Genomic DNA, 22,964 nt, shown 5'->3' with positions numbered 1-22,964 from the left:
AGAAAGAACATTGACAAGCTTCAAATGAAACACGCGTTAGTAAACTTTATTGTTAACCAACACTCATTTTCAGAGAGCTCCGATCACCTTGTGTCTCTTCCTTTGGCACTGTAGAATCAAAAGCATTTTGATAGGCAGGTTAAAAAATACATTAACATCTTGCTTTTAAGAATCAACAAAAGCAGCATTCCTTAAACAGACTACTTCATAGTGTTCAAGACTGCAGGATTTCAGTATTCAAAGTTGATAATACATTTAATGCATATTATACTGTCTATACTTTTTTGACATTACTATAAAATATTTTTTGACATGTCCTTCTGTGACATACAACTATAACATCTTTCCAACACCAATGGACTTAATCATAATACTTGTTCCACCCGATTGTGAATGCATTTTTTTCCCTACTACACTTCATCTCTTCAACACAGACATCAAAACTACAGTACTCATTAGCAATTACTCAACTTCTGCTGCTCATTGATTCAGGACTGGAGTACATTCATCTGGAAGTCAACCACTCATTTTTAATTAGGACAATCTTCCACTCAGCTTACATTATGTATATTCCTATTTAACATACAGACTAGTTGTATTGAAGGATCAATTTACAGCAAGTGATTCCAGCAGTTAACATAAAGGCAAAGTTCTTACCTCACATTTTAGTTTCTCGCTGAGGTCAAACTTCTCAGCCACATCTCACTAGTCTTCTCCCTTCAGACCATCGGGATTATTTCAGTAACAAAACTAAAGAGCTGTATCAATACATTAAAACTAAAAGGTAAAAGGAAGCAGCTGGAAGTGTGTTCAAACAAATGACTTGCATCAATGTGGCTATTGGCCAGTAAAAGCAGATCGTCCTTACTTTGTCCTCACTGAGATGGTCGATGTTGAGGCTTCCTCCTCTTCCAAGATCATCTTTCAGTCTGCTTTTTTGCTCCCTTGTTTCCCCTCTTCCTGGAGAATCAATCCAAGGGGCATGTGTTGAAGAAATAAATTACAGTAAATATACGAGGCTTGGTTGTCAACATATTATATGGTTATGGGCAACCATTTGACCCTGTATAATGCATGTGAGGACTGAGTCATGTTGGTCGGAGCCTTCTTTGCGTCATCTTGCAGTTCCTCCTCCTTTTCTTCCTGCCATCAGTGGTGAAAGGGGACAAAAACAGTAATGTTTACAGTGGTGAGGCAGAAAGCCAAATAAACATATGCAATAACAACAACCAAGGCTGATGGGGGCAGCAGAGTGTGGTTATGTTTCAGTCATTGATCCATTGGCATTATTAAAATAATAAAAGCAGCATTAAAGAACATATTGCATATTTGAAGATAACTTAAGTCCCCCCCGAAGCCTTCAACTTAATTAAAAAAACAAATTATAAATTGCACAAGGGAATCGTGTTCATCAAGCCCACATAATTTATTGCTGAATGGTAGTCAAGAAATCCAGAAAAAAAACTTGTTTAGGGGTTGCCATGAAAGCGTATTTTCAGACAAAGGAGGACATTTTTTTGTAAAAGCATGTCATTAGAATAAATATTAAGCCCCGGAGGCAATTACACCACAAAATCAACATGAATTCCTCTGTAACTGCGGTCTGCTCGGCCCCAACTACACAAGTGTAATAATGATGTAATGCGTAAACCAGAGTGACGCACGGTTTAGTCACATCGTCCATGCAAGCATAAACCGAGACGATGCTTTATTTTCTTCTTGGGAATCAGTGGCCGTGATCATAATAGATGCAACAAGAGCGCATGGTTAAGCATTAGTTTATTTGATCCATAGGAACGATTCTCAAAAGTTAGGTTAAAGAACGTAAGCATGTGTCTTAGAAGAGTCTAAATGTTGTATTAATCTTCTCACATAAAAGGTTCTAAAACCATGTGAAATGATGAAAATATGACACAATGTGAACATAAAATAAGCTAGACATTCAAAATGAGATAATACATTTTCAAAAGTTATATTAAAAAGGTGTATAAATACCCATAATCATAATATTGTGAGAGTTTTACTTCCATGCAAAAACAAATCATGTCCGAGTAGACGTCCAATTACTTAGAAATGCCAATATTGATATAGGTTAAGCAAGAAAAAAAGGCTTCTACTGCAATGTGCAGATGGAAAGCACAAGAGCTTTTACTGATTCAGTGCGTCATTAATATTAGATGGTATGTAATATTTATTACAGCACCTGAGTAGTACTGCAGATACACATGGTTTATCAAGTGAAGGATTACATTTTTGCCCTTTCCTTAAAAGATATCTTCCATGAAAAACGGATCAAACAATGCCACATAATATATAAAAAGGATAATTATCTCGTACTTCAGATGCAGTTTCTTCAACCTCTATAACATGATAGAGAATTGAGGCCAAATTCTGTTACTGTTCGATAAAAACCACAATAAAAATTACGAACTCTATAAACATACAAACATCAATATGTTGTGACTAGGGCCGGGACTCGATTAAAAATATTAATCTAATTAATTAGAGGCTTTGTAATTAATCAAAATTAATCGCATTTTAATTGCATAAAAAATAATTTTCAGACGTGGACTTAGTTACCCTGGTCCTTAAACCAGTCATCTGGTGCAGTGTGGGTCCTTGTACTCGGGTCGGGCTAACGTCCACGCTAGCTGCTAATTGTTTTGCGTTGAGGTGATACTTGAGGCTCGATGTGAATTCCTTGTTGCGTAGCTTGCACACAACCACGCTCTTATCGACGCTTCCATCCGTGTGTTTATTATAATAAGATTTCCCATTCACGGGGCCACCCGACACGGTCTCGTCAGCTTCTTCGTTCATGTTCACTGTGGTTTGTTGTTGTCTGAAGTCATGAACGCTAGTTGGTGCTCCAGTATAAATCGGTCCTCCGAAACTCATCCAGTGAGAAATGTTTCGCGGTGCAAAAAAGTATAAAAATGCGTAAAAAATGTTTAATGCGTTATTTTTTGTGTAATTAATTAATTAATCGTAATTAACGCGCTAAAGTCCCGGCCCTAGTTGTGACATAGTCCACCATTTTTGTTTAACACCAATAACCCTTGCTATGGCCCCAGCAGTAGACAACGGAAACAAGACAAAACACAAGGCATGCAGAAACTTCCCCTTCCTCTTGCTGTGTTTCTACCTCTGAGCAGACACAATAACGTCAGTTAGGTCTTGCAACAAAAGCTTTAAAATGACTTAAAACTGTAAAAGCTTGCAAAACCTTACCTTGACCATCAAAAGATGAAGCGATGGGTCAAATTCAGTTCAGATCTGTTGATTTAACATGATTTTACAATGGAGATGGAATTAGGAAGCAATGAAGGTGCTCAGAGCATCTCCTCAGCTACCTCTTCTCCACACCTCTTGGATTTGAATTACCTGGAAAAGAGCAGACTAAACATCAGAAAACCCCCAATTGAATTCACCGCACAGAAGACAAAGACAGGAATTAGCGTCCTTGTTTTCAGATAAAGGATTTTTATTGCAGGGGGGGATCAATATAATAAGAAGTTATTTGTTTTTTTCATGGTTCGCTTGCGGTGATCTATTGACGTTTATCCTCTTGATATTGTCCCTCAACTGTTATGTTTGTGCAAGCCCTTCGTTTCTTTTCTCTGGACAGATGGTTTGTATTTCTATTTTCTTCTCCCTTCATTGCTTTAATTATTTGTGCAAACAACGGAGAGAAAAAAACATGAGCTGCACGCTGAGAGATCGGAGTAATTGTAGAATTTGAAATAATTCCACCGCGGTTGCTGAAAGCCGAGGCTTTAAACAGCTGCAGGGCTTATCCTCAGCCATTTCCTCTTGGCAATGATCAAGGCTGGAGGCAGCAGACAGGAGTCTCAAACCGTCACCTTCAGGGAGTGTCTGAAGATACACAGATCACAAACAAAATAAACAATTTTCCAGGTGCTCGAAAGGCTTTGAGGGAGAACGCCACAAGGAAATGTCCATCACAGCAAGCGTGATCAGGTCCGACACGCCTCCACGAAGGCTTAGAATTCCCAAAGAAAAGGAAACAATCCGATTGGAGTATCAAAAAGCCTCAAACAGTTGAAGCACCAAAATCATTTCGTCATAAAAAAAAATAAAATCCTGCAAGTCACAATTATGAGAAAGTGTCCAAATGACTTGCTACGTCTCATGATTATGACAGAAAGGCATCGTGTCCGCTCGCTGTCAGTTTGAATGAGCTGGTATGCCAATGTGGCTCAGCAGCCCACATCGATGCCTGGAGGGGTTTGATGCTCATTTTCCACCAAAGAGTTATGTGGGGGGGGGGGGGGGGGGGGAATGCCCTTCTAAGTCATTATTATGAGATACAGGATCTCACCTTACCCTCACAGAGGAATAGGCTTCCATAACGAGTCCTAATGCAGGCTGTGCCCTGCGGCTGTGGAGGAGCTTTAGAAAGTCAGAAAACATTACTGTCATTACAACTCTATTCTACAATTCATTGAGCGTTATTAGAAATTAAAGAAACCTGCGTTGTTGGAGCTCAAGTCATTTTTTGGACTAAAAGTTAGGCTCTAACCACCACCGCAGCTTCGGAAATTCACAGGAAGTGAAATACTGCAGCACATAACACCTGTACAAAAATAACCAAGCTACATTCATTGGGTTTAGAGGTGCTGGTGGACTTTTGTTACTTCTGGACAAGGCCCGGCTAGCAGTGGCTGCTCGTGTTCACAGGTTCTGCTCAGATAAATACTTAATGGCTATAACTTTAGATTAAAAATGACAGACATGAGTCAGATTCTTCCCCAAGGAAAAAAAATATATTTTATTATTATTATATTATTATTATTGTTTGAATAATGTGACAAATATAAAAATATATATAATTAAATTAAAAAAACATTTAACAAATAACTAAATATTCACGTACATTACATTCATAAATATAAATTCTGATCTGTATTTTTAAGAGAGGAACAAAGTGGGGTGGAGGGCAAAGATAGAGAGATGGATTCAGTGAGGTTTTGTCTGCTATCTTAAGCTATTAAATACATATCAGTTAGTTACATAAGCCGTAGACCCCGTTTATTGGCCGGTGTTTGTGCGCTGAACATTGAGGGGAGCGACGTCCTATTCTTGAAAACAATAAAGTTTGCTTTTGAACAGGTGTTGAGTTCAGACAGTAGTTTGGACCCCTCAGTGTAAACCAATGAGCTGGGACCCACGTTTCGCAACCCAGTCTCCAAAGAAAGCGTGAAATGGCTACGTTGGTCCACCGTGATAAACTTAGTCATGTCACGTTTTCCCCCAAAATAACGTTACTATGTTACGTTTCTTTTAGCCCATTCATTTACATTGCTTTGCAAATAGGTCACGTGACTATCAAGTTTCCCGGTAGCAAAAAGAAAAACATGGCGGACGGTCAGCATAATCTCCGTCAAAAACACAATATTTTAAGAAAGCATCAGCATTTGTATGCATTTCGATGGCATTTCTAGCGAGAAGTATGCGTTATTCTTTCATAATCTTCTATCAGAGACTGTAGAAGACCTTCCGTTTATTCGTTTCTGCGAAGATTTGAGTGTCTCTTTGAGAAAGCGTGGCTACGCAACGCCTTTAACGGCGCATTATTAAAAAAACACTTCCAGTGGGGGCGTTACCGTAAAGAAGCGTTCAGCCTTAAAGCCACTAATCGCCAAACAAAACAAACTCAAAGCACACGAATCACATTATGACTTTTTAAACATAAATTCCCTTACTTTTATGAGTTTTCAATGAAAGAATGCATCATTTCCGGGTGTAGGCAAGCCCGGGACATCCCGAATTATGGGCAATTTTGATTTGTCCAGCTTTTTGACAGCTCCAGTCCCGACTTCCAATCACAGCCTCCTAAGTCAATGACGCGCCTTAAACTCTCGGTTGTTGGGTGAGTGCAACTTCCCCCCCCCGAACATTACGTCTTGTTTACATGGAAAAGGGGGGCGGGGCTTCGCCTTCAGAGCGGAGCGTCATTTCTCGCTCCACACGTCTCCTCTTTTTACTGGCCAGGAAAACGGGCGATCTATCCCACGTGGGTCTGGCTCCATTCCATTGGCTCTGACGAATCCACGGAGAGGCGGGACTTATAATTTGCCCGGCAAACGGAGAGATTTGAACTCCATTGCTTGCCCTGTGCGTGAAGTGGCCGTGAGGCCTCCACTAAAGTCTCTCTCTATTTGTTCTGCTTTACTCAATAAAAGTAAAACCTTTACAGATATACTGTCCACACACTAGGCTAACATAACGGAGATTCCAGGCTTTGTCCTTTATGTTTTATGGGGATAAAGCCCCTGTAAGTAGTTTTTTCCCAAGCAAATCTGAGTTTCTTCTTTTTTTGTGTGTCCCATACAAATATCAAAATATATATACTGATTTTCACATCCAAACACACTCACTTATGTTCCCTTTTATCATGACAACAAGAAATTTCAAGATAAACCTTTTGCTTTCATAAATATGACAGTTTTAGTGTGTAAATGCCCAGCAGTGTACGGTCCGAGGGCCCCTATCCGGCCACTTGTTAGATGGGTTTGATGGGTTACTGACTAAAATATATGCCCCCACCCCCTAACTTGATTTAGGTCTGTTGCCTCAGGGCAACTTGTAAATATAATAGGTCAAACAAGCAATGTAAGCATTAAGAAAGTAGTGCATTTTGAGCACATTAACCACAAATGGATTCAAACATAAATTCAAAAATATTAAACAAAGAAATTAAATGACCAACACTGTATGTACAAAATCCACATACAAAACATGTAAACTTAAAGGGCTTTTTTGTGTCAAATTGTATGGCATACACATTCAACTGGCCTACAATAACCTGAAGAATGTCTTAAAATACTGAAGGGGGGGACATGATATCATTAGAAATGTTATGCCAGAGGGAGCACAGAATGTATTGTGGGGTGTTCAACAAGGAGGATTTTCAACCTCTACTATGTCTCCATCCTCATCTTGATCGACAGACTCACTGTCACTATCATCAGACATGCGTTATCCTAGTTTTAGTGTGTAAATGCAATTTCCAGCATGAGGCCTAAAAAACGCCTACAGGAATAAAAGGGTTAAACCAGATACAACTTGCTTGTTTGACTTATTTGACTTATTATATTTACAACTTGCCCTGAGGCAGTTAGGGGGTGGGGGCATACATTTTAGTCAGTAACCCATCCAACCCATCTTGAAACTCAGTCGAAGGAGTCTAACGCCGGAGTCACAGGGTGCAACAAAACTCTGTAGTGAAAAAAGTGAAGGCCGAGGCATGCTGGGTGAAGTGCGATCCCGGCCCTTTCGGGACAGTGTTGTGCCTGAACGCGTTCATTGAACGATAGTTCATGAACTCGTTGATATTTTGGGTGAACGTGAACTGAACGTACTGTATTAATGCCCGATGAACGTTACTGTGAACTCGTTCATTCTGGTTTCTACGGCACGTTCTTTCAGGTTAATGTCGTTCAATGGGGTGCCAGATTTCTATAGAAAACACACCGTAAACGTGCATTGATAAGTGTAGCAGAGGCGGCGTATAATAATTTTAAAGAGTTTTATGAAGTTACTGACAAGGTCGGTGAGGATGGGAGGAATCTGACCTTTCTTTGCAAACATTTGCACCTTAATGATTACTGTCCTGTTTTTCTTTTTATAATACCTTATTTAAAAAAGACCATTCAAGCAGCATGTGTTTGAGAATGTAGTGTAGGGGTGAACTCTGCAACTGCTGCTAGTGTGGAGTGAATGACAGCAACATTAAAGCAACAAAGGGGAAATGCTGTCCCCTCAATGCTAATGTAAACCCTGGTTGGATAAGGATTCAAAATTGGATATGAAGATTAAATCTGATGCATAGCTTCAGTGTTAAAACTGATCAAATAATTGCTGTCTGTGGTTCTGGGCTGTGGCAATAATAAAATAAAAAAAATAGCTCGCAGCAACGTATGGAAAAAAAGAACTAAACTAGTTCATTTTTTGGAACCGTGAACTTATTTCAAATATTTTGAACTATGAACTGAACTAGTTCATTTTTAAAATGTGTGAACTAAACTTTGAACTAGTTAATGTAGAAAGTAAACTTTACCAACACTGGCTATAGGACCCCGGAAGATGATGAACTATGCCTGGGAAGGGCGAAGCCATGCCGGTACGAGCATGATGTGCAAATTAGTCGTCAGATCAAAGTATAGTAGTGATAGACTAATCAACCCATCTAACAAGTGGCCCGATAGGGGCCCCCGGACTGTACACTGCTGGGCATTTACACACTAAAACTGTCATATTTATGAAAGCAAAAGGTTTATCTTGAAATTTCTTGTTGTCATGATAAAAGGGAACATAAGTGAGTGTGTTTGGATGTGAAAATCAGTATATATATTTTGATATTTGTATGGGACACACAAAAAACAGAAGAAACTCAGATTTGCTTGGGAAAAAACTACTTACAGAGGCTTTATCCCCATAAAACATAAAGGACGAAGCCTGGAATCTCCGTTATGTTAGCCTAGTGTGTGGACAGTATATCTGTAAAGGTTTTACTTTTATTGAGTAAAGCAGAACAAATAGAGAGAGACTTTAGTGGAGGCCTCACGGCCACTTCACGCACAGGGCAAGCAATGGAGTTCAAATCTCTCCGTTTGCCGGGCAAATTATAAGTCCCGCCTCTCCGTGGATTCGTCAGAGCCAATGGAATGGAGCCAGACCCACGTGGGATAGATCGCCCGTTTTCCTGGCCAGTAAAAAGAGGAGACGTGTGGAGCGAGAAATGACGCTCCGCTCTGAAGGCGAAGCCCCGCCCCCCTTTTCCATGTAAACAAGACGTATTGTTCGGGGGGGGGGGGGGGAAGTTGCACTCACCCAACAACCGAGAGTTTAAGGCGCGTCATTGACTTAGGAGGCTGTGATTGGAAGTCGGGACTGGAGCTGTCAAAAAGCTGGACAAATCAAAATTGCCCATAATTCGGGATGTCCCGGGCTTGCCTACACCCGGAAATTATGCATTCTTTCATTGAAAACTCATAAAAGGGAATTTATGTTTAAAAAGTCATAATGTGATTCGTGTGCTTTGAGTTTGTTTTGTTTGGCGATTAGTGGCTTTAAGGCTGAACGCTTCTTTACGGTAACGCCCCCACTGGAAGTGTTTTTTTAATAATGCGCCGTTAAAGGCGTTGCGTAGCCACGCTTTCCCAAAGAGACACTCAAATCTTCGCAGAAACGAATAAACGGAAGGTCTTCTACAGTCTCTGATAGAAGATTATGAAAGAATAACGCATACTTCTCGCTAGAAATGCCATCGAAATGCATACAAATGCTGATGCTTTCTTAAAATATTGTGTTTTTGACGGAGATTATGCTGACCGTCCGCCATGTTTTTCTTTTTGCTACCGGGAAACTTGATAGTCACGTGACCTATTTGCAAAGCAATGTAAATGAATGGGCCAAAAGAAACGTAACATAGTAACGTTATTTTGGGGGAAAACGTGACATGACTACGTTTATCACGGTGGACCAACGTAGCCATTTCACGCTTTTTTTGGAGACTGGGTTGCGTTTCGATGGGCTGCTTGTGCGGGGTGGTCACACATCTTGCTTCTTAAGCATTATGCTAATCCCATTTCTCAGGATTTAATGACAGTGGCTTATTTAATATACTGATGTTGGGGAAAAAAATAAAGAATTGCTTCACATCCCCATTGCCCCCCCCCCTCCTCATTGTGCTTGGCCAAGATCCTGTTTTTCCCCCCCGTGCCAGCTGCACATTCAATCCCTGCATGCCATATTTACACCTTCACTGTATATGGTTACTGTCCAAAGCCACGCTTCTGTTTTAACTTATTTTACATATCTTCTCTAATTCAAAAATTGGGGCCTTGTGCGGCTGTTGCACGCGTGATCGGATTGAGCCGCTGACGTCAAAAGGACGGGGAAAACAGAAATGTGAAGAGGAGGGAGTTAGGAAAAAAAGACTGGGGAGTGATGGAATACCATCTGGTTGACGGAAAGCACTGACGGGAAACCCAGAAAGAATTTGCAGTGTATGAGGGTTGTCGTGGCTGGGGTATTAAACCTGAATATGCTTTAATGCGTGCGGTCAGTCCCCGTCTGGCTGGAACTGTGAAATAACACACGGACCCGACAGCATCAGGAATGCTGCAGGGAGCCGGGTTCGGCATTAGGCAGCATTAGTGAAAGCCCAAAGCATGCTACCAACACAGCAGCCTCAGGGGGGAGCTTAGCACCTTCTTCTCCAGCATATGCATCGCTCAGATCACAACACAAGAAAAAAAAAACCTAAAAACCCCATCATAAAATCTTAAAATAAAAGACTGCTTGAAAAGCATCTGAGGCAATCTAATTCTGCATTCATGACTTGATAGTTTGTTAGACCATGATGGGGAGGTTTACGAACTTCAGACGAGAGAATTTACTTCAGTTTTTGTAAGATTATTAGCAAAATATGAGGTCTACCTTAAGGCGAACGTGATGAACTTTGTGGTGTCCTGCACAGAGAGGTCATGGTCGGGTCTCCTGTACGTTCCAGAGGAAGAGGAAGGATTAGCAGCAAATTCAGGTCAGATTCTTTCACATCCAGACAGACAATCACCCCCTCGTCCTAAAAGCACACATAATACAACTCTGCCCATCATGTGACCACATATCTCGTCTCTGACTGGTCGGTTGTCAGTTCTATTGTTGGAGGCAGGTGAGTTATGCCAGAAATTGGAAATACAACTTGATCCCGGGGTCTGGGGTGGAGAAAAAAAACAGATTGGATCAAGGATTTCCGTTTAATGTCATTTCTTTTGAGAATTGACGCAGCACACAGCTGCTAAGTGCTCAATTCTGATTATCCATGTTTAAAAAAAGGCATGCAATAACGTTTTGAAGTGGATGAATGCCAACAAAACGTATCCTTAATAAAAGTTATATATTACAATGTTTTTAGAGAGCACTTGAAGGGAGCGGATGACTTTAGGGTAAAATCTGTGATTGATATTGCACCACAAGTTATGTGCAGCAAGGACTTCAACTTGCAATCGGTCTTATTATGGATTCATTTGTTGATAACTTGTCTGAATCTGTGGCTCCTGTTTTAGTTTCTGAAATTATTTTCCCTCTTTGCCAAAAACAAACCAAACATTCATGTCGCGACCTCAACATCTGTGGTGTTTTGGACATGATGTTCGGTCTTACATATCCCACACAGACCGAAACACGTGCCGACAGTGTTGACGTCACCTCAAATAAATCTTCAGTTCCTCCATTGTGCAGCCATGGGTGGTTCTTCTCTGGTTCATCCATGGTGCGATCTATCCAGACAGCGCGCGCGCACACACACGCACACACACACACACACACACACACACCGGAAAGAGCGAGCCATCTCAATCGAAGACAAAACTAGCAGCGGTTTTCTCCTCCGGAGAAACCACTACATCCGTAATCTAGAATATTCATCGAGGTTTATGAAAAATATCCCGCGGCTGGTCGCTACCAGCATGTTTCGTGGAGCATGGAGGAATCCACGGTGCTGTTCACGAGGACTACAGCTGCAACCTGTGACAACTGATGCGAGTGACAACAGCTGGCAAATGTCCAATCAAATCACAGCTGTGCAACAGCCAATTAACCCGACATGGCGCCACATGTGTTGCTTCCATTAGCGGTGGAGATGTTTGGCATGCACATTGTTGATTTTCCGTACCTCGAGCACATTTAACATTGCAAACTCCAAGGCCTTTTCAGGTAGGATTTTTAGATTAAACAACAAACAGACTATTCTCTCAGCCATGTAGAATAATGTTAAATATCAGCATCAATAATTCCGAATTTTAGGAATTTGTAAATATTCTTTTCTGCCAGAAAGCTGTGGGGTTTTCTCTTAAAATGAAAAAATTAGACCATTGAAGGAGTTGAAACCTTCCACCCCCCAAAAACGCAAAAAAGGCATTGTCAATCTTAAGCATGAAGGAGATGAAATTGTTCCATTTTATTTTACCAACTGATTGGAAGTTTAAAGATTCCGTGATCACCTTTTTAAAAAAAATGTTCAGTATCAAGGTGCTGAAATGAAGCACCTTGATACACCCCCAGCTACAATAGATATCTACAATGTGGTCTGTAGTAGAATGAAGGAATTATGGAGGGAAACTTAATGTGGAATACTTTAATGTCTTTATTACTGTGGTTGAGTGAAGCGTACAATGTTCAAAATACTCATCCAGTTGGAAACTGCCCACCTGTATGACATTGGGACTGTTTGGAAAGGCTACAGGTGGTGTATTTTGCATAGGCTCAGTGCTACACAAACAAGTCTGGTTAAAAACAGAAGAACGTAAGAAGATGAAGTTGACAAAAGTTCGTACAAATACAAAAACATTGTGAAACCACTGTATTAAAAAAGAAAAACATAAATGTCACATCAAATCACATTTAAAATATTTGGTCAAGCTCCCCTGCTCTTTTCAGGAGCCATGGAATGTGATTGTCAGACTTTTGAGCAGAAATATTGATCAATCTAATGCCCTGGCAAACCAACAATATTATCGACGCTTGTATCGCACAAAAAGCTATCAAAAGGGAATGCATCAGTGAAAAATAAACAGGAAAATCAAAACTCTTACTATTATATTGAGTTGCTTTGAGGCTATCATGTACCTCAGCTGTCATAAATGTTATTATTTTGCATTCATAAAGCCAGGAGACTTACATAGTGGTAAATGTCCTTCTATTTTACTAGTATCTTGCTATATGCTTTCGGCACCCTGATTTTACTTTTAGTGCCATCAATTAGAAAATGATAGCTGAGCTTGAGAGTTGGTATACACGCAATGAAGAAGTTAGTAATTAGTAGAAGTAAAGGTAGATTCTAAAAAAAAAAAAAAAAACGCGGGTTGGTTTGCTGGTTTCCTACATTGTAAATCCTACAGTGAAGGCCCCTTGTCCAGCTGCTTTTTAAGAGGAATGTTTGAAGATTTTAAAGTGATCAAACAGGCACAAAATCTACAAAAAAGAGCTAGAAATAGAAAAGGACAAAACACAAATCAAACATAAATAAAAAACACAAAAGGATAATAAAAGTCATAATGGCCTTCTGACTATTCAACACTCTTATATCCACCAAAACCAACTGCCTGTTGTTGAAGAGTTTCTGAAAACAAAAAAAAGCAAAAATATCTTTTGCAGCGAATATAAAAATGTTATATAAGATGCAGTATGATAGGTCAAATTCAAAACATCACATCTGCTAACATATATTACTCAGACCATTGTTGCACTATTGGTAAGACAATAATAAAAGTGAAATCCGCTAAATTCTAGAAGTGCTTATATTTCTATCCTGAACTGGTGAACATTGAATAAAATAGCAATGTGTGAAGCTTTTGCTTTAAATATAAATAAGAAAAGAGATGGAACATGTACTGTATGAGGGAGAGAACTGATTTCATCCATCTCTTTGGAATGTGGAAACTTTAAACGCCGTAGGGTACAACAGATAAATCTGAATTGAATTGTTTTTTTCTTTCTGGCAGGATTGTAAAAAGGTAATTACAAATGTCCAAATTTCACAGCATTTAGTTTCTTTTAGAAAGCAAGAATCATGGTGCAAAGGCACTTTACGTGGCAACCGTACACAAATATGATGCTGTTTCAGTACAGTGCTAGGACAGCGTCTTTCCTGTCCCTTCCGTTTTCTTGGGTTCCCTGTCGGGAGTGTAATCATTATTTGGTTCTTAAGACAAAGTCGAGGGAAGAGTCTTGGATTGTCGTGGTCCCCAGTTTACGTGGCTCCTTCAAGACATTAGTGTCCCATACCTGGTGAAAGACACAAAACGAGTCCATCAGTGGGGTTTACTACAAGTCTGCAGGCAAACACCACATACAGTCAACTGCAGCCAATGTGCAGTTTAAAGGTCACTGGGCTTGCTTTAATGCAACTTTGATTGTATCAAACTTCCAGCTGCTCTAATTACTGTAAGACACAAAAGGCCTAAACAATTCTTAGTTGAGCTATTGTTCTAAATTGAGATTTAAATGACCAAAATGCTGAACAGTATTCCTGGTAGTTCTCTAATAGAGCCGAGCATGTGGAGTGTGTGAGGCTGCGAACTCACACGCCGTCTCAAATATGTGCTAGGTTCTACAGCCAGCCCCTAGCAGGACATCCACCCTGCATACAAAGCCTCAGTCATCGTCTGTGTCAGGCTGCGATGGCGTGCTAATCTCCAACATACCAGCTATAATTGTGACAAACGAGCCTGGCAGGGACACTGCCTCTCAGAGTGGTAACGCGAGAGGCAGGGCCGCGCTCCTCGGGAGCACAAGTCGACGTGCGCGCCGAGTGGGAAAGCTGAAAGCTTCGAGTGGCGTCAAGGTGGCGGTTGAGTGGGTTTTTACAGAGGTGAAATTGGTGTGCATTTATGTGTGTGTAATGCTGTGCGCTGAACAAACACACACATATTTCCTCAAGGCCAAAACCAGTCTTCTTCCCGCTGGGAGAACAAATGGAGGAGGAGGAGGAGGAGGCTGGGTTTGGTCCTAAATTTAAAATAGCAAGTGGCATCCTAAAAACGCTGTGGCAGCCAATCAGAAAGCTGAAAAAGACTGCAGGGAAGGCCATGATGGGCTTGTAACACATGGTGGCGTATACATCAAAGAGCCAGTGGCACACTTAACAAGAAGGTCAAACCTCCAATCTTTGAAAGAATTATCGTCTTGCAAAATAGCAAGAACATTTCTCCTAACAAACACAATTCGAATGGTTTGTTGATGAGGAGCCAGCGAGCAATCATGTGCTTTTTGCTGCACTTGAGACACCTAGTGGGATTAATAGAGAGACATGGTTGTCTACAAACTGTCAGTACGCTGCCCTCAAGCTTATAAAAAGCACATTGTTACTTTCTGGTTATATAACCTTTCAACTTATTTTGTGTGTGTGTTTTTTTTTTTTTTTTACTTCAACTAAGGGAGTAAGTTGTCCCACAGTCAACTCTGTGGGTTGAGAAAATTCCCCTTTCTGGTCTTTTGTTTTCTAAAGCCAATTAGAAAAATAAAAGCACTGTGGCTAAGCTAAGAAAGAGCTGGTATTTCAGAGGTTTTGAAAAGTTTACATTTTGCAGCCACAAGTTCACCATCCAGCTATTTGTGTGTTCTCCTGCTCACGCATTAACGAGTTCCCCAGCCAACACTTCTGCTGCTTTGTAGAAACTCACCGTTCGCGACTGATTTGGTGTCCCCCCCGCCTGCCATCTGCAAGACATGAAGAACAGGAGGGTAACACGGCTGCAGAGTGTGAAGACAGGTACAGTAAAAAAAAAAAAAAAAAAGAGGATGCAAAACATACTTGCAAAGCCTACAGGCAAAAGCAGAAAGTGCTTCCACTTCCATTAATACAGAGCGATCCAGATCTCCCTCAACAATCATTAGCCTGCTCGGCTTACCTTCCCTGACATCACGGCATAGCACGGTTAGCTAATAACAAGGTCCCTAACCACCACCTTTCCTATCCAGGGCCTGTTCTACGTCAGTGCAGGCCGACGTCTGGTGCCCTCCAACCCAACTACTCACTGTGGCCGACCGCAACCTCCGGGCCGCTCGGCAGCTGTTGGCTGCAGGAACACACTGCTGCCAGTGTAGGAAGGAAGGAAGGGAGTTCTGTACTAAAGTTAAGCGGGTAGGTGGGCCGTCTTTGTCTTTTTAAAATGTGGGACTTCAGCCCTTCCTAGCAGCAGCTCTACAAACACAACTTTATCTATGAATAGAAATAGAAATGAGACAATTTATTTGTGTCAGGTTTAGTCAGATTTGTTTGAAAATGTGAGGCAACAACAGTGATTCGATAATGTCAAAACAGCCATTGTGCAACTCAGCAAGGCATCTTACATGTCGAGAAGGCTGTAAAAGGTTTCTCCATTAGGGCCATATAAAGTCAAGTGAAGTCGAACTTAGAGTAGTGATTTGTGGTTGGCAGAAAAGGGAGCGGTGATGTGATACAGCCATTTGTAAAAAGCATCGAGGCTGCGTACAGGCGTACTCTTAAAGGGTTTTTTTTACGACGCAGAATTTATACTGAACTGTAATCGTCCAGATTTTGTTGAGTCAGCTTTAACACGTTACGAGTGTTAATGTAGTCAACGGTGTGGTGCTGTAAAATTGCCTGTAATATAAAACTTTGTTAATATGTTCTCTTTGTTCCTTTTATTTTACACACTTGAAATATTTGTTACACATGCTTAGCAGGTTTCATTCCTAAATGTGCAATTTGGAAAGCAATTGATTTATATTGCTCAATGTTTACAAAATGCACAAATCTTCTAAAATGTTGCCCGTTTGTGTGAGAAGGGACTTGATAATATTCAGAGGGAGAGCATGCCAGAATGTACAAGACATTCAAATCAAACTGTGGAGAAAAACTCTTAGATATAATCATTATGATTAAAATAAGTAGCTTTGCCAACAACAAAGAGAAAGAAGTGGACAGTGTGACAGCAGAGAGTGAGGTTATTCTGGGATAAGCGCTTTGAAGAAAAATGGAAGCAATTACACCTTTACCTCTCCAGGCTTATTCCAGATTAAACGATGAGGTCAACTAGCTATGAGAGTTCTTAAAAAAAAAAAAGAAACAATGAGTGATGGTTACTCTGATTGCTGCTACACCAGTGTCAAGATCTTGAGATGATTCGGATATTCCTACAAATTAGTTTAACAAAACATTGGATTCATAGATACTTTGAAAACTAAAAAAACAAACATAGGAAATACGTTTAAAAAGTTCTGTCAAAAAAAGTGAACAAAAGGGTCATGTTATACCATGCCGAATAAAGTCGTTATACAGCATGTCGAAAAAAAGAAAGAACAAAAGGTCATTGTATAGCATGTCGAATAGTCATAGTGTAGCATGTTGGCAAAAGGTCATAGTGTATTATTGTTAGCATGCTAATTATGAAGCACTTCATGAGTAATCATATTGAGTAGGATTTATGTTTTTAATTTATGTTTAAGAACGTTGATGAAAGTCACGTATGTCTTCACTGTTTAATAGCTCACTAGCTTATTTACTGTAAGGAAACTATGCATGCATGCATACATACATACATACATACATAGAGTACTAGTCCAAAGATTGGACAGGGAAGGGAACAGTGAAGCTAACTAAAAGTATGGATTGATTATTGATTATTCAGCCTTAAGCAAATTACTCATCGCGGTTAATAAAGCGCAAGGTGATTTTCATCATCATTCTTAAAGACATTGTTTATAATTAACAGGATACTTAAGATTTTTATGCATAAACCCATGGCAACATCTCAGTGAGTCGCCGGTGGGGGCCTTGAACCCACAGCCACCTCTGCCTGAGCGGGCATTCGAGGCAGCGGGGAATTCAAACCCACAACAGACCAATGCTTACTGAGCAATCTGCCACTGCACCAACCGTGCCGTTTGCATCTAAGCTACTAAGTTTTGCGTGTTTGACCCCACGGATCAGACCCATGACCGGTCTCGAACACACAATCTCAAAGAACAGGTTCAAACACAGGATCTCCAAGACTGCAGCTATTCTGCTATTTCACCACACACACGTCTCAAACACTTTGTTTCGTGTTTGACCTTGTCAAAAAAGTGAAGAAAGTCAGTGTAGCATGTCAAAAAAAGGAAAAAAGGTCATAGTATTTAATATTCAAAAAAGCTCATAGTACAGCATGTTTAAAGACCACAAACAAAATTGCCATTGTCAAAACTTCATCTGAATGCTCATTTGAACCAAAACCCTGATCATCACAACACGAACGCCTCGTTATGATACTCGTGAATAGTTGGGAATAAATAATATCTACCTTGGTCGGAGAGGCACCCTTGTTTTCCCATAGACTCCTTTTGTTGGTGACATCAACAGGCTTCAGGTCCTGTTTTGATGAAAGCAGAAAACCAGAGACGCAGACAAAGAATCGTATCAGCGGAATAACAGAGGAGGGCCGAGAGCTTGAGGAAATCAGAGCAAAGGTTGACAGACGGCATCAAGCAGAGAGGTTTTTTATCTAAAAGAAGTGTGGGTCTTAGCTTTGCCAAAAGATTTCTAGTATTGGAAATTCTGATGGAAATATTTACTTGTTGCACCCACTATTATTTCAGAGATACTACGGAAGTTTCCTTTTTTATCCTCAGTCTCTCCTGCTGCGTGTTCACTATTGGGACATGGTAAGAACATCTAACATAAATATTTGTATGAAATGTGGGATGCATGATGCATTGGCATGGAGATAAACAGATGAGGCAGAGGGAGGAAAAAATCTTCAAGCTTAAGGTAAAATGTGTACTGTAAACATGCAAGTCTTCAATATCTATATGTATATTATGACAGATGTAACAGTCGACTGTAGCAAGACACTAGAAGCTTTCTTATTTTAGGACCACCAGAGGGTGCCAATAGACATTTGAAAATGATTAAAACATCAACGTATTGTTAATAATAATAAAATGAATGGATGGCTGACATAGGAGTGATTCGTTTGATCATTGCTTAAATAAATGCCGTTGGGATGTTACCTGTTCCAATGGACAACTAACTGTTAAACCATTAAGACAAATAAAGATAAGATAATATAGAGTGTTTAAAAAGTTTTTTTTTTAAAGTAGGGGTTGCATTAATTTGTTGAGTTTTATGACCAAGCACGCTCTAAAATTCTAGATCATTTATTTCTCCAGGACTTGAGGTGTGTTTTGACCATATTTGTGATATGTATATGTTATATGTCAACAATATCAACTACCACTTAGTAATGCAGTCTATTTGTTTGCCCTTTCACCATGAGCACCAACCGGAGGATGCTTGACCTCATATTTCGTGTAGCACGACACACTCTGCAGGAGAAAAACAAGCTTCTGCTTCCTTTTTCTTGGCCAATTGAGTCCCACCCTAAACAAAAAAGTCAGTGCTATGAGAAAGCTCTATTCCTTTCGGCCGCGGCATAACTCTCTCGTCACTGGGAACAAATAGTTGTAGTTATTTCTTTCATGGCTCTTTGAAGCAGATGTTGGATCCTGAGATTAAAGAGAGATGTCTTTGAGAAGGTCAATACATAATGATAGAAATCTACACATAGCCTAAGGACTGTATTGCAGTTCAATTCAAACAGCTGCATCTGCTCTGTAGCTGTGGGACTCTGACCTGTACAGTACATTCACTGTACTTCCTAGCAGCAGTGACAGGGGTTGCTATGGTGACGACCTACCGCTGGCCTTCCTCCCAACGTTTTGCCGCTCTCTGGGGTTTTATTCAGCCAGTCGTTGATGCGACCCGCCACGCCTGTCTTCATCACAGCTGCTTCCTGTTTGGATAAGGTCAAAGGTCAGCAGAGTCTAGTCGTCATCAGCAACAAGAAAGCAGGAAGTGGCAGTGAATTGGTCCCCCCCCCCCCTCCCCTCTGGTTGTGTCACACTCATCATCCACCTCTTCTCTAACCTTAAACGGGATCCCACCACTTCCCGGTGTGCCGAACACGTTGCCTCTCTCCCACATGGTCTTGATGTTACGGATGCTGTCTGTAACCACGGGAAGATCTGCTGCTCCAGAACGAGGGGATCGAGATTCCTTGTTCTCTCTCTGCTGATACAGTGTGGTGGTGGTGGTAGGATTATATTAGTGAATGGCAGAGATGGTCAAAGCCCACTACCACGTTTTTCAAAAACGGCAACGACTGCGCTGCAATTAATGATGAGAAATTGATTGTGTATTTAATAATACGTACATGGAATATTGAAGGGTTTTGTGTATGTTTTCTTTCAATAAGTGTTGTTTTGGATGTTCGCTGTTCCTTGTAATCCTACTTGGGATAGTGCAAATGTTTTGCACGACAAAGATAAAAACCTAGACTACCGTCATACCTCAGCAATGTAGAATCCACAATACTGCCTCAATCCTCCCTACATTTTTGCAATTGTATGACCTTACTGGAGGGGTGGAAAAGCTAACCTGAGCAGCTGACGTGTACTGCTCCAGCCTGTTGTCGATCTTGGACACCACAGGAGAATGAGCCGCCTTCAGTGTGCTGCTGCGCAGAAGCAAACGGTTAGTGTACACAGCATGGAACCACTTTGGATATTATACACACTGTGGTCAACTACCCTCAGTGCCTGGAGAAAAATACATTTGCAACCCCAAAGGGGAATTAAACCCTGGGTTTAAACATTGTCTATTCTGCAGAACAGGACAGCAATGCATGTATACTCAGTAACGTAACTGAAAGCTTTGTTAGTGGGAACATGATTATTCAGTACGTTTGTACCTCTTCTGTGCGGACTTGTTGAGGAACTCAGCCCTCTCCCCGATCTGTTGAGAGAGGTGATGGCAGCTCTAGGTTAATAAACATTGCGCACAGCTTTAAGACATTTGCATCTGCCAATAAACTAAAAAAAAACATTTTCAATGCCTCTTCAGAGTAGTAGTGGTAGTTTTTGTGTAAAAAAGTCCTGACATGAGTTTTTTTAAGTCAACATGTAGACACACAATGTCCTCAGATGGTTCATAACTGCCAACAATAGTCTTTTAAAGGTGGACTTATCTTTTTTTTCTATTGTTCATATGCTAAACTGGACTTTTCTGACTAGCAACACACAATGCAAGTAATCATCAAAGATGATGTAAAAGACACGCACAAAAACTCTCACATGATTTTTTTTCTCTCTGCTACGTGCTGTCGGACTGTGGGAGTCTCAGGATTGTTTATGGTATTCTAAAAAAAAAAAAAAAAAAAATAGAAAAAAGGGGGCAACGCACAGTTTCTTTGGCCCTCGCAGAAAAAAAACAGACAAAAGACAAAACTGCAGAGAAAGCTCCCCCCCCCCCCTTATCCCCCTTCTCCCCCCTCTCCCTGTGAAAAGGGATCTTGCGCTCGCTTGCAACTGAATGTGGGAGTTCCAGAAATACTCCCCGACAGGAAATTCCCCATTCTCAGACGCGTTATAAAGAGCTGTAGCCATCCGAACGCAGTTACAGTAATCCTGTTAACCCTAATCGCTTTCCTGCATCCCAGCAGCCTGTCCTTCATTCTGTCGCTCTGTCCTTCTCTCACAGGGAACACTGTGCATTATCTTCAGTGGGGAGCAGGGTAAGTGCTGGTCCACGGCTGATAGCATGTGTGCAAGCGCCTGGTGACTGTGTGTTCCACTGGGAGGTGGTTACTGATGTCTAGGCATGTCTCGCCGTTGTTGATGGTTTATCGTACCAGGAGCCCCACCATGAGGGTAGTTGGGCATAAAAACACAGCAACAGAAATTCTGAACGGCAATGCATGCAATTTGCAACAAAACTGCAATGAATCGCAGTAATTCCGTGTCAGGTAAAAAAAAAAACCCGAAAGAATTACACGGCAAAGGAACAATTCATACACACAGCACACAGGGCAGTGCATGATGGCTAAAAGAGACAGATAAACCCCAACACACACACACACACTCAGTTGTACCTACAGTGAAAATCACCACAAAGTAAAGCTGTGTCTGTGAGGAGAGTGCAAAATGGAGGAAAAGGACAGTTGAACATTATTTATAAAACTGACCTCAAACACGATTAATCGATTCTGGTACATCAGCGCTGCCACTAATGTGTGCAGATATATGTTCACTCACCCATTAACAATTTACAAAAATCCTGTTTGTATAAAAAAGTTACTTTATTATGTCGTACATGCTGGCATTTCCCTACTGTGCCAGTACAGAATACAGATTTTTCTAAAATTGAGCCTGCATGTTATAGCTCTAAAATCTCCTGCTGTACCTGCCCGATCCTCACTGCACATGAGCAGCTATCAAAAGAGATTTTTTTTTTTTCAAACAGCAGCCTTAAATGTATTCAAGTTTGAACTCTGTTGACCAACAAAGTTTGAAACCAATTCACCGTCGAGATATATCTAGTAAACAGTTTTAACCTCATTCATTTATTGAGGTTGCAGAAAGTAGGACTAACCTCTGCAGCATTTGACTCTGGCACGTTTTCAGCCCTGATTCTGGAGTCTCACCAGGACGGGCCAGATGGATATCACGGCTCACTGTCACTAATTAGATTTTCTCCACTAGCTGAAATTCCCCCTTGAGTTTCAGCGTGTGGGAGTTGACTTTTGGCAACACTGGGAACATTTATACACATTTGAGTTGATTAAACGTTCCTTCGCAGTGACAAACATTTATCTTAGGGCGAGGTTGGGAGGGCCAGGCACTAGGTTTGATTCAGGCTGCTTCTCTTCTTGCAACGCGTCTTGTGACAAACTGGTTTACGTGTCAGCAGAATTTCAAAATGAACAGCAAAGTGACTTACTTGCCAGCAAGTTTTTTTTTTCCCCCCAAAGTTCTCCCCTAATTCATTGAGGCTCTTTTTTTTTATTTCTCAACACTCCATCTCAGTGAAATAACACTTCATTCTGAGAGCTTAAAGAGGTGAGAAGGGCAGGAGCAGGTCATCTGGTACCTAATCTCAAGGACCCACTGTTTTAGGAATGAAATCCATATGCAATATTGCAGTATAAAGCAACAATAACTATGAGCAATGTGGGTAAAAAACAGTCAATTGGCAAATAAAACTGCGCGGACCGTCTCTTGTTGTACGCAGAGAAGATGTTGTTTAAAGGACAGAGGACCAACCTTCAATGAGGAGCCTCTGGGACTGACACACTTGAAGGGTCTTCCCTCCCCGTCCATGGTGTCCTCCACCTTCTGCCTCTTCTCAGCTGCCTCTGCTCTCCTTCTTTCAATCTCCTCCTTCATCTTCCGCTTCTCCTCCTGGGAAAAAAATACAGATGTGCTGTGAGCTGAGGCAGTTCAGCAGATGAAGTATCAGAAATAAGTTAAGTTTAAAAATCCACAATATGAGCGTTTTTTGTGTTTATTGCGACATCTCAATTTTATTGGAACATGTGTAGAGGGCGCTCTGATCTTTCCGATCCCGGCCATGCTGGATATTGCTGCTCAAGCTA

General features: G+C 40.9%; 1 protein-coding gene and 1 long non-coding RNA gene across 11 annotated transcripts in view; both read right to left on the bottom strand.

Annotated features, from left to right (window-relative positions):
- Positions 1-11: 11 nt before the first annotated feature.
- LOC119211247 (uncharacterized) lies at positions 12-11,560 on the bottom strand. Of its 2 annotated transcripts, XR_005119751.2 has the most exons (7): positions 11,239-11,560; positions 10,468-10,527; positions 4,348-4,413; positions 3,232-3,876; positions 869-1,143; positions 658-717; positions 12-108 (listed from the first exon to the last, which is right to left on the bottom strand). It is a non-coding gene; the product is annotated as an uncharacterized LOC119211247 (long non-coding RNA). The 2 variants fall into 2 exon arrangements; XR_009942890.1 differs by lacking the exon at positions 4,348-4,413 and having other exon boundaries at positions 19-108; positions 3,232-3,384.
- A 597-nt stretch (positions 11,561-12,157) lies between these two features.
- cald1a (caldesmon 1a) overlaps positions 12,158-22,964 on the bottom strand; it is a 45,293-nt gene continuing 34,486 nt past the window's right edge. For 5 of the 9 annotated variants that reach the window (XM_037460362.2, XM_037460365.2, XM_062560300.1 and 2 more), the window contains 8 exons: positions 22,633-22,770; positions 20,283-20,326; positions 19,970-20,048; positions 19,460-19,603; positions 19,230-19,325; positions 17,835-17,903; positions 15,213-15,249; positions 12,158-13,815 (listed from right to left, as the gene is read on the bottom strand). In XM_037460362.2, the coding sequence (XP_037316259.2) occupies positions 13,802-13,815; positions 15,213-15,249; positions 17,835-17,903; positions 19,230-19,325; positions 19,460-19,603; positions 19,970-20,048; positions 20,283-20,326; positions 22,633-22,770 (621 nt within the window). In that variant the 3' untranslated portion in view covers positions 12,158-13,801. Of the gene's footprint in view, positions 13,816-15,212; positions 15,250-16,551; positions 16,604-17,834; positions 17,904-19,229; positions 19,326-19,459; positions 19,604-19,969; positions 20,049-20,282; positions 20,327-22,632; positions 22,771-22,964 lie in introns of all 9 variants that reach the window. The other 4 variants (XR_005119660.2, XM_037460364.2, XM_037460367.2 and 1 more) reach the window with 4 other exon arrangements.

This window comes from Pungitius pungitius, chromosome 2 (assembly GCF_949316345.1).
Source record: "Pungitius pungitius chromosome 2, fPunPun2.1, whole genome shotgun sequence".
Lineage (NCBI taxonomy): Eukaryota > Metazoa > Chordata > Actinopteri > Perciformes > Gasterosteidae > Pungitius > Pungitius pungitius.
This window is presented reverse-complemented; position numbering and strand designations above follow the sequence as displayed.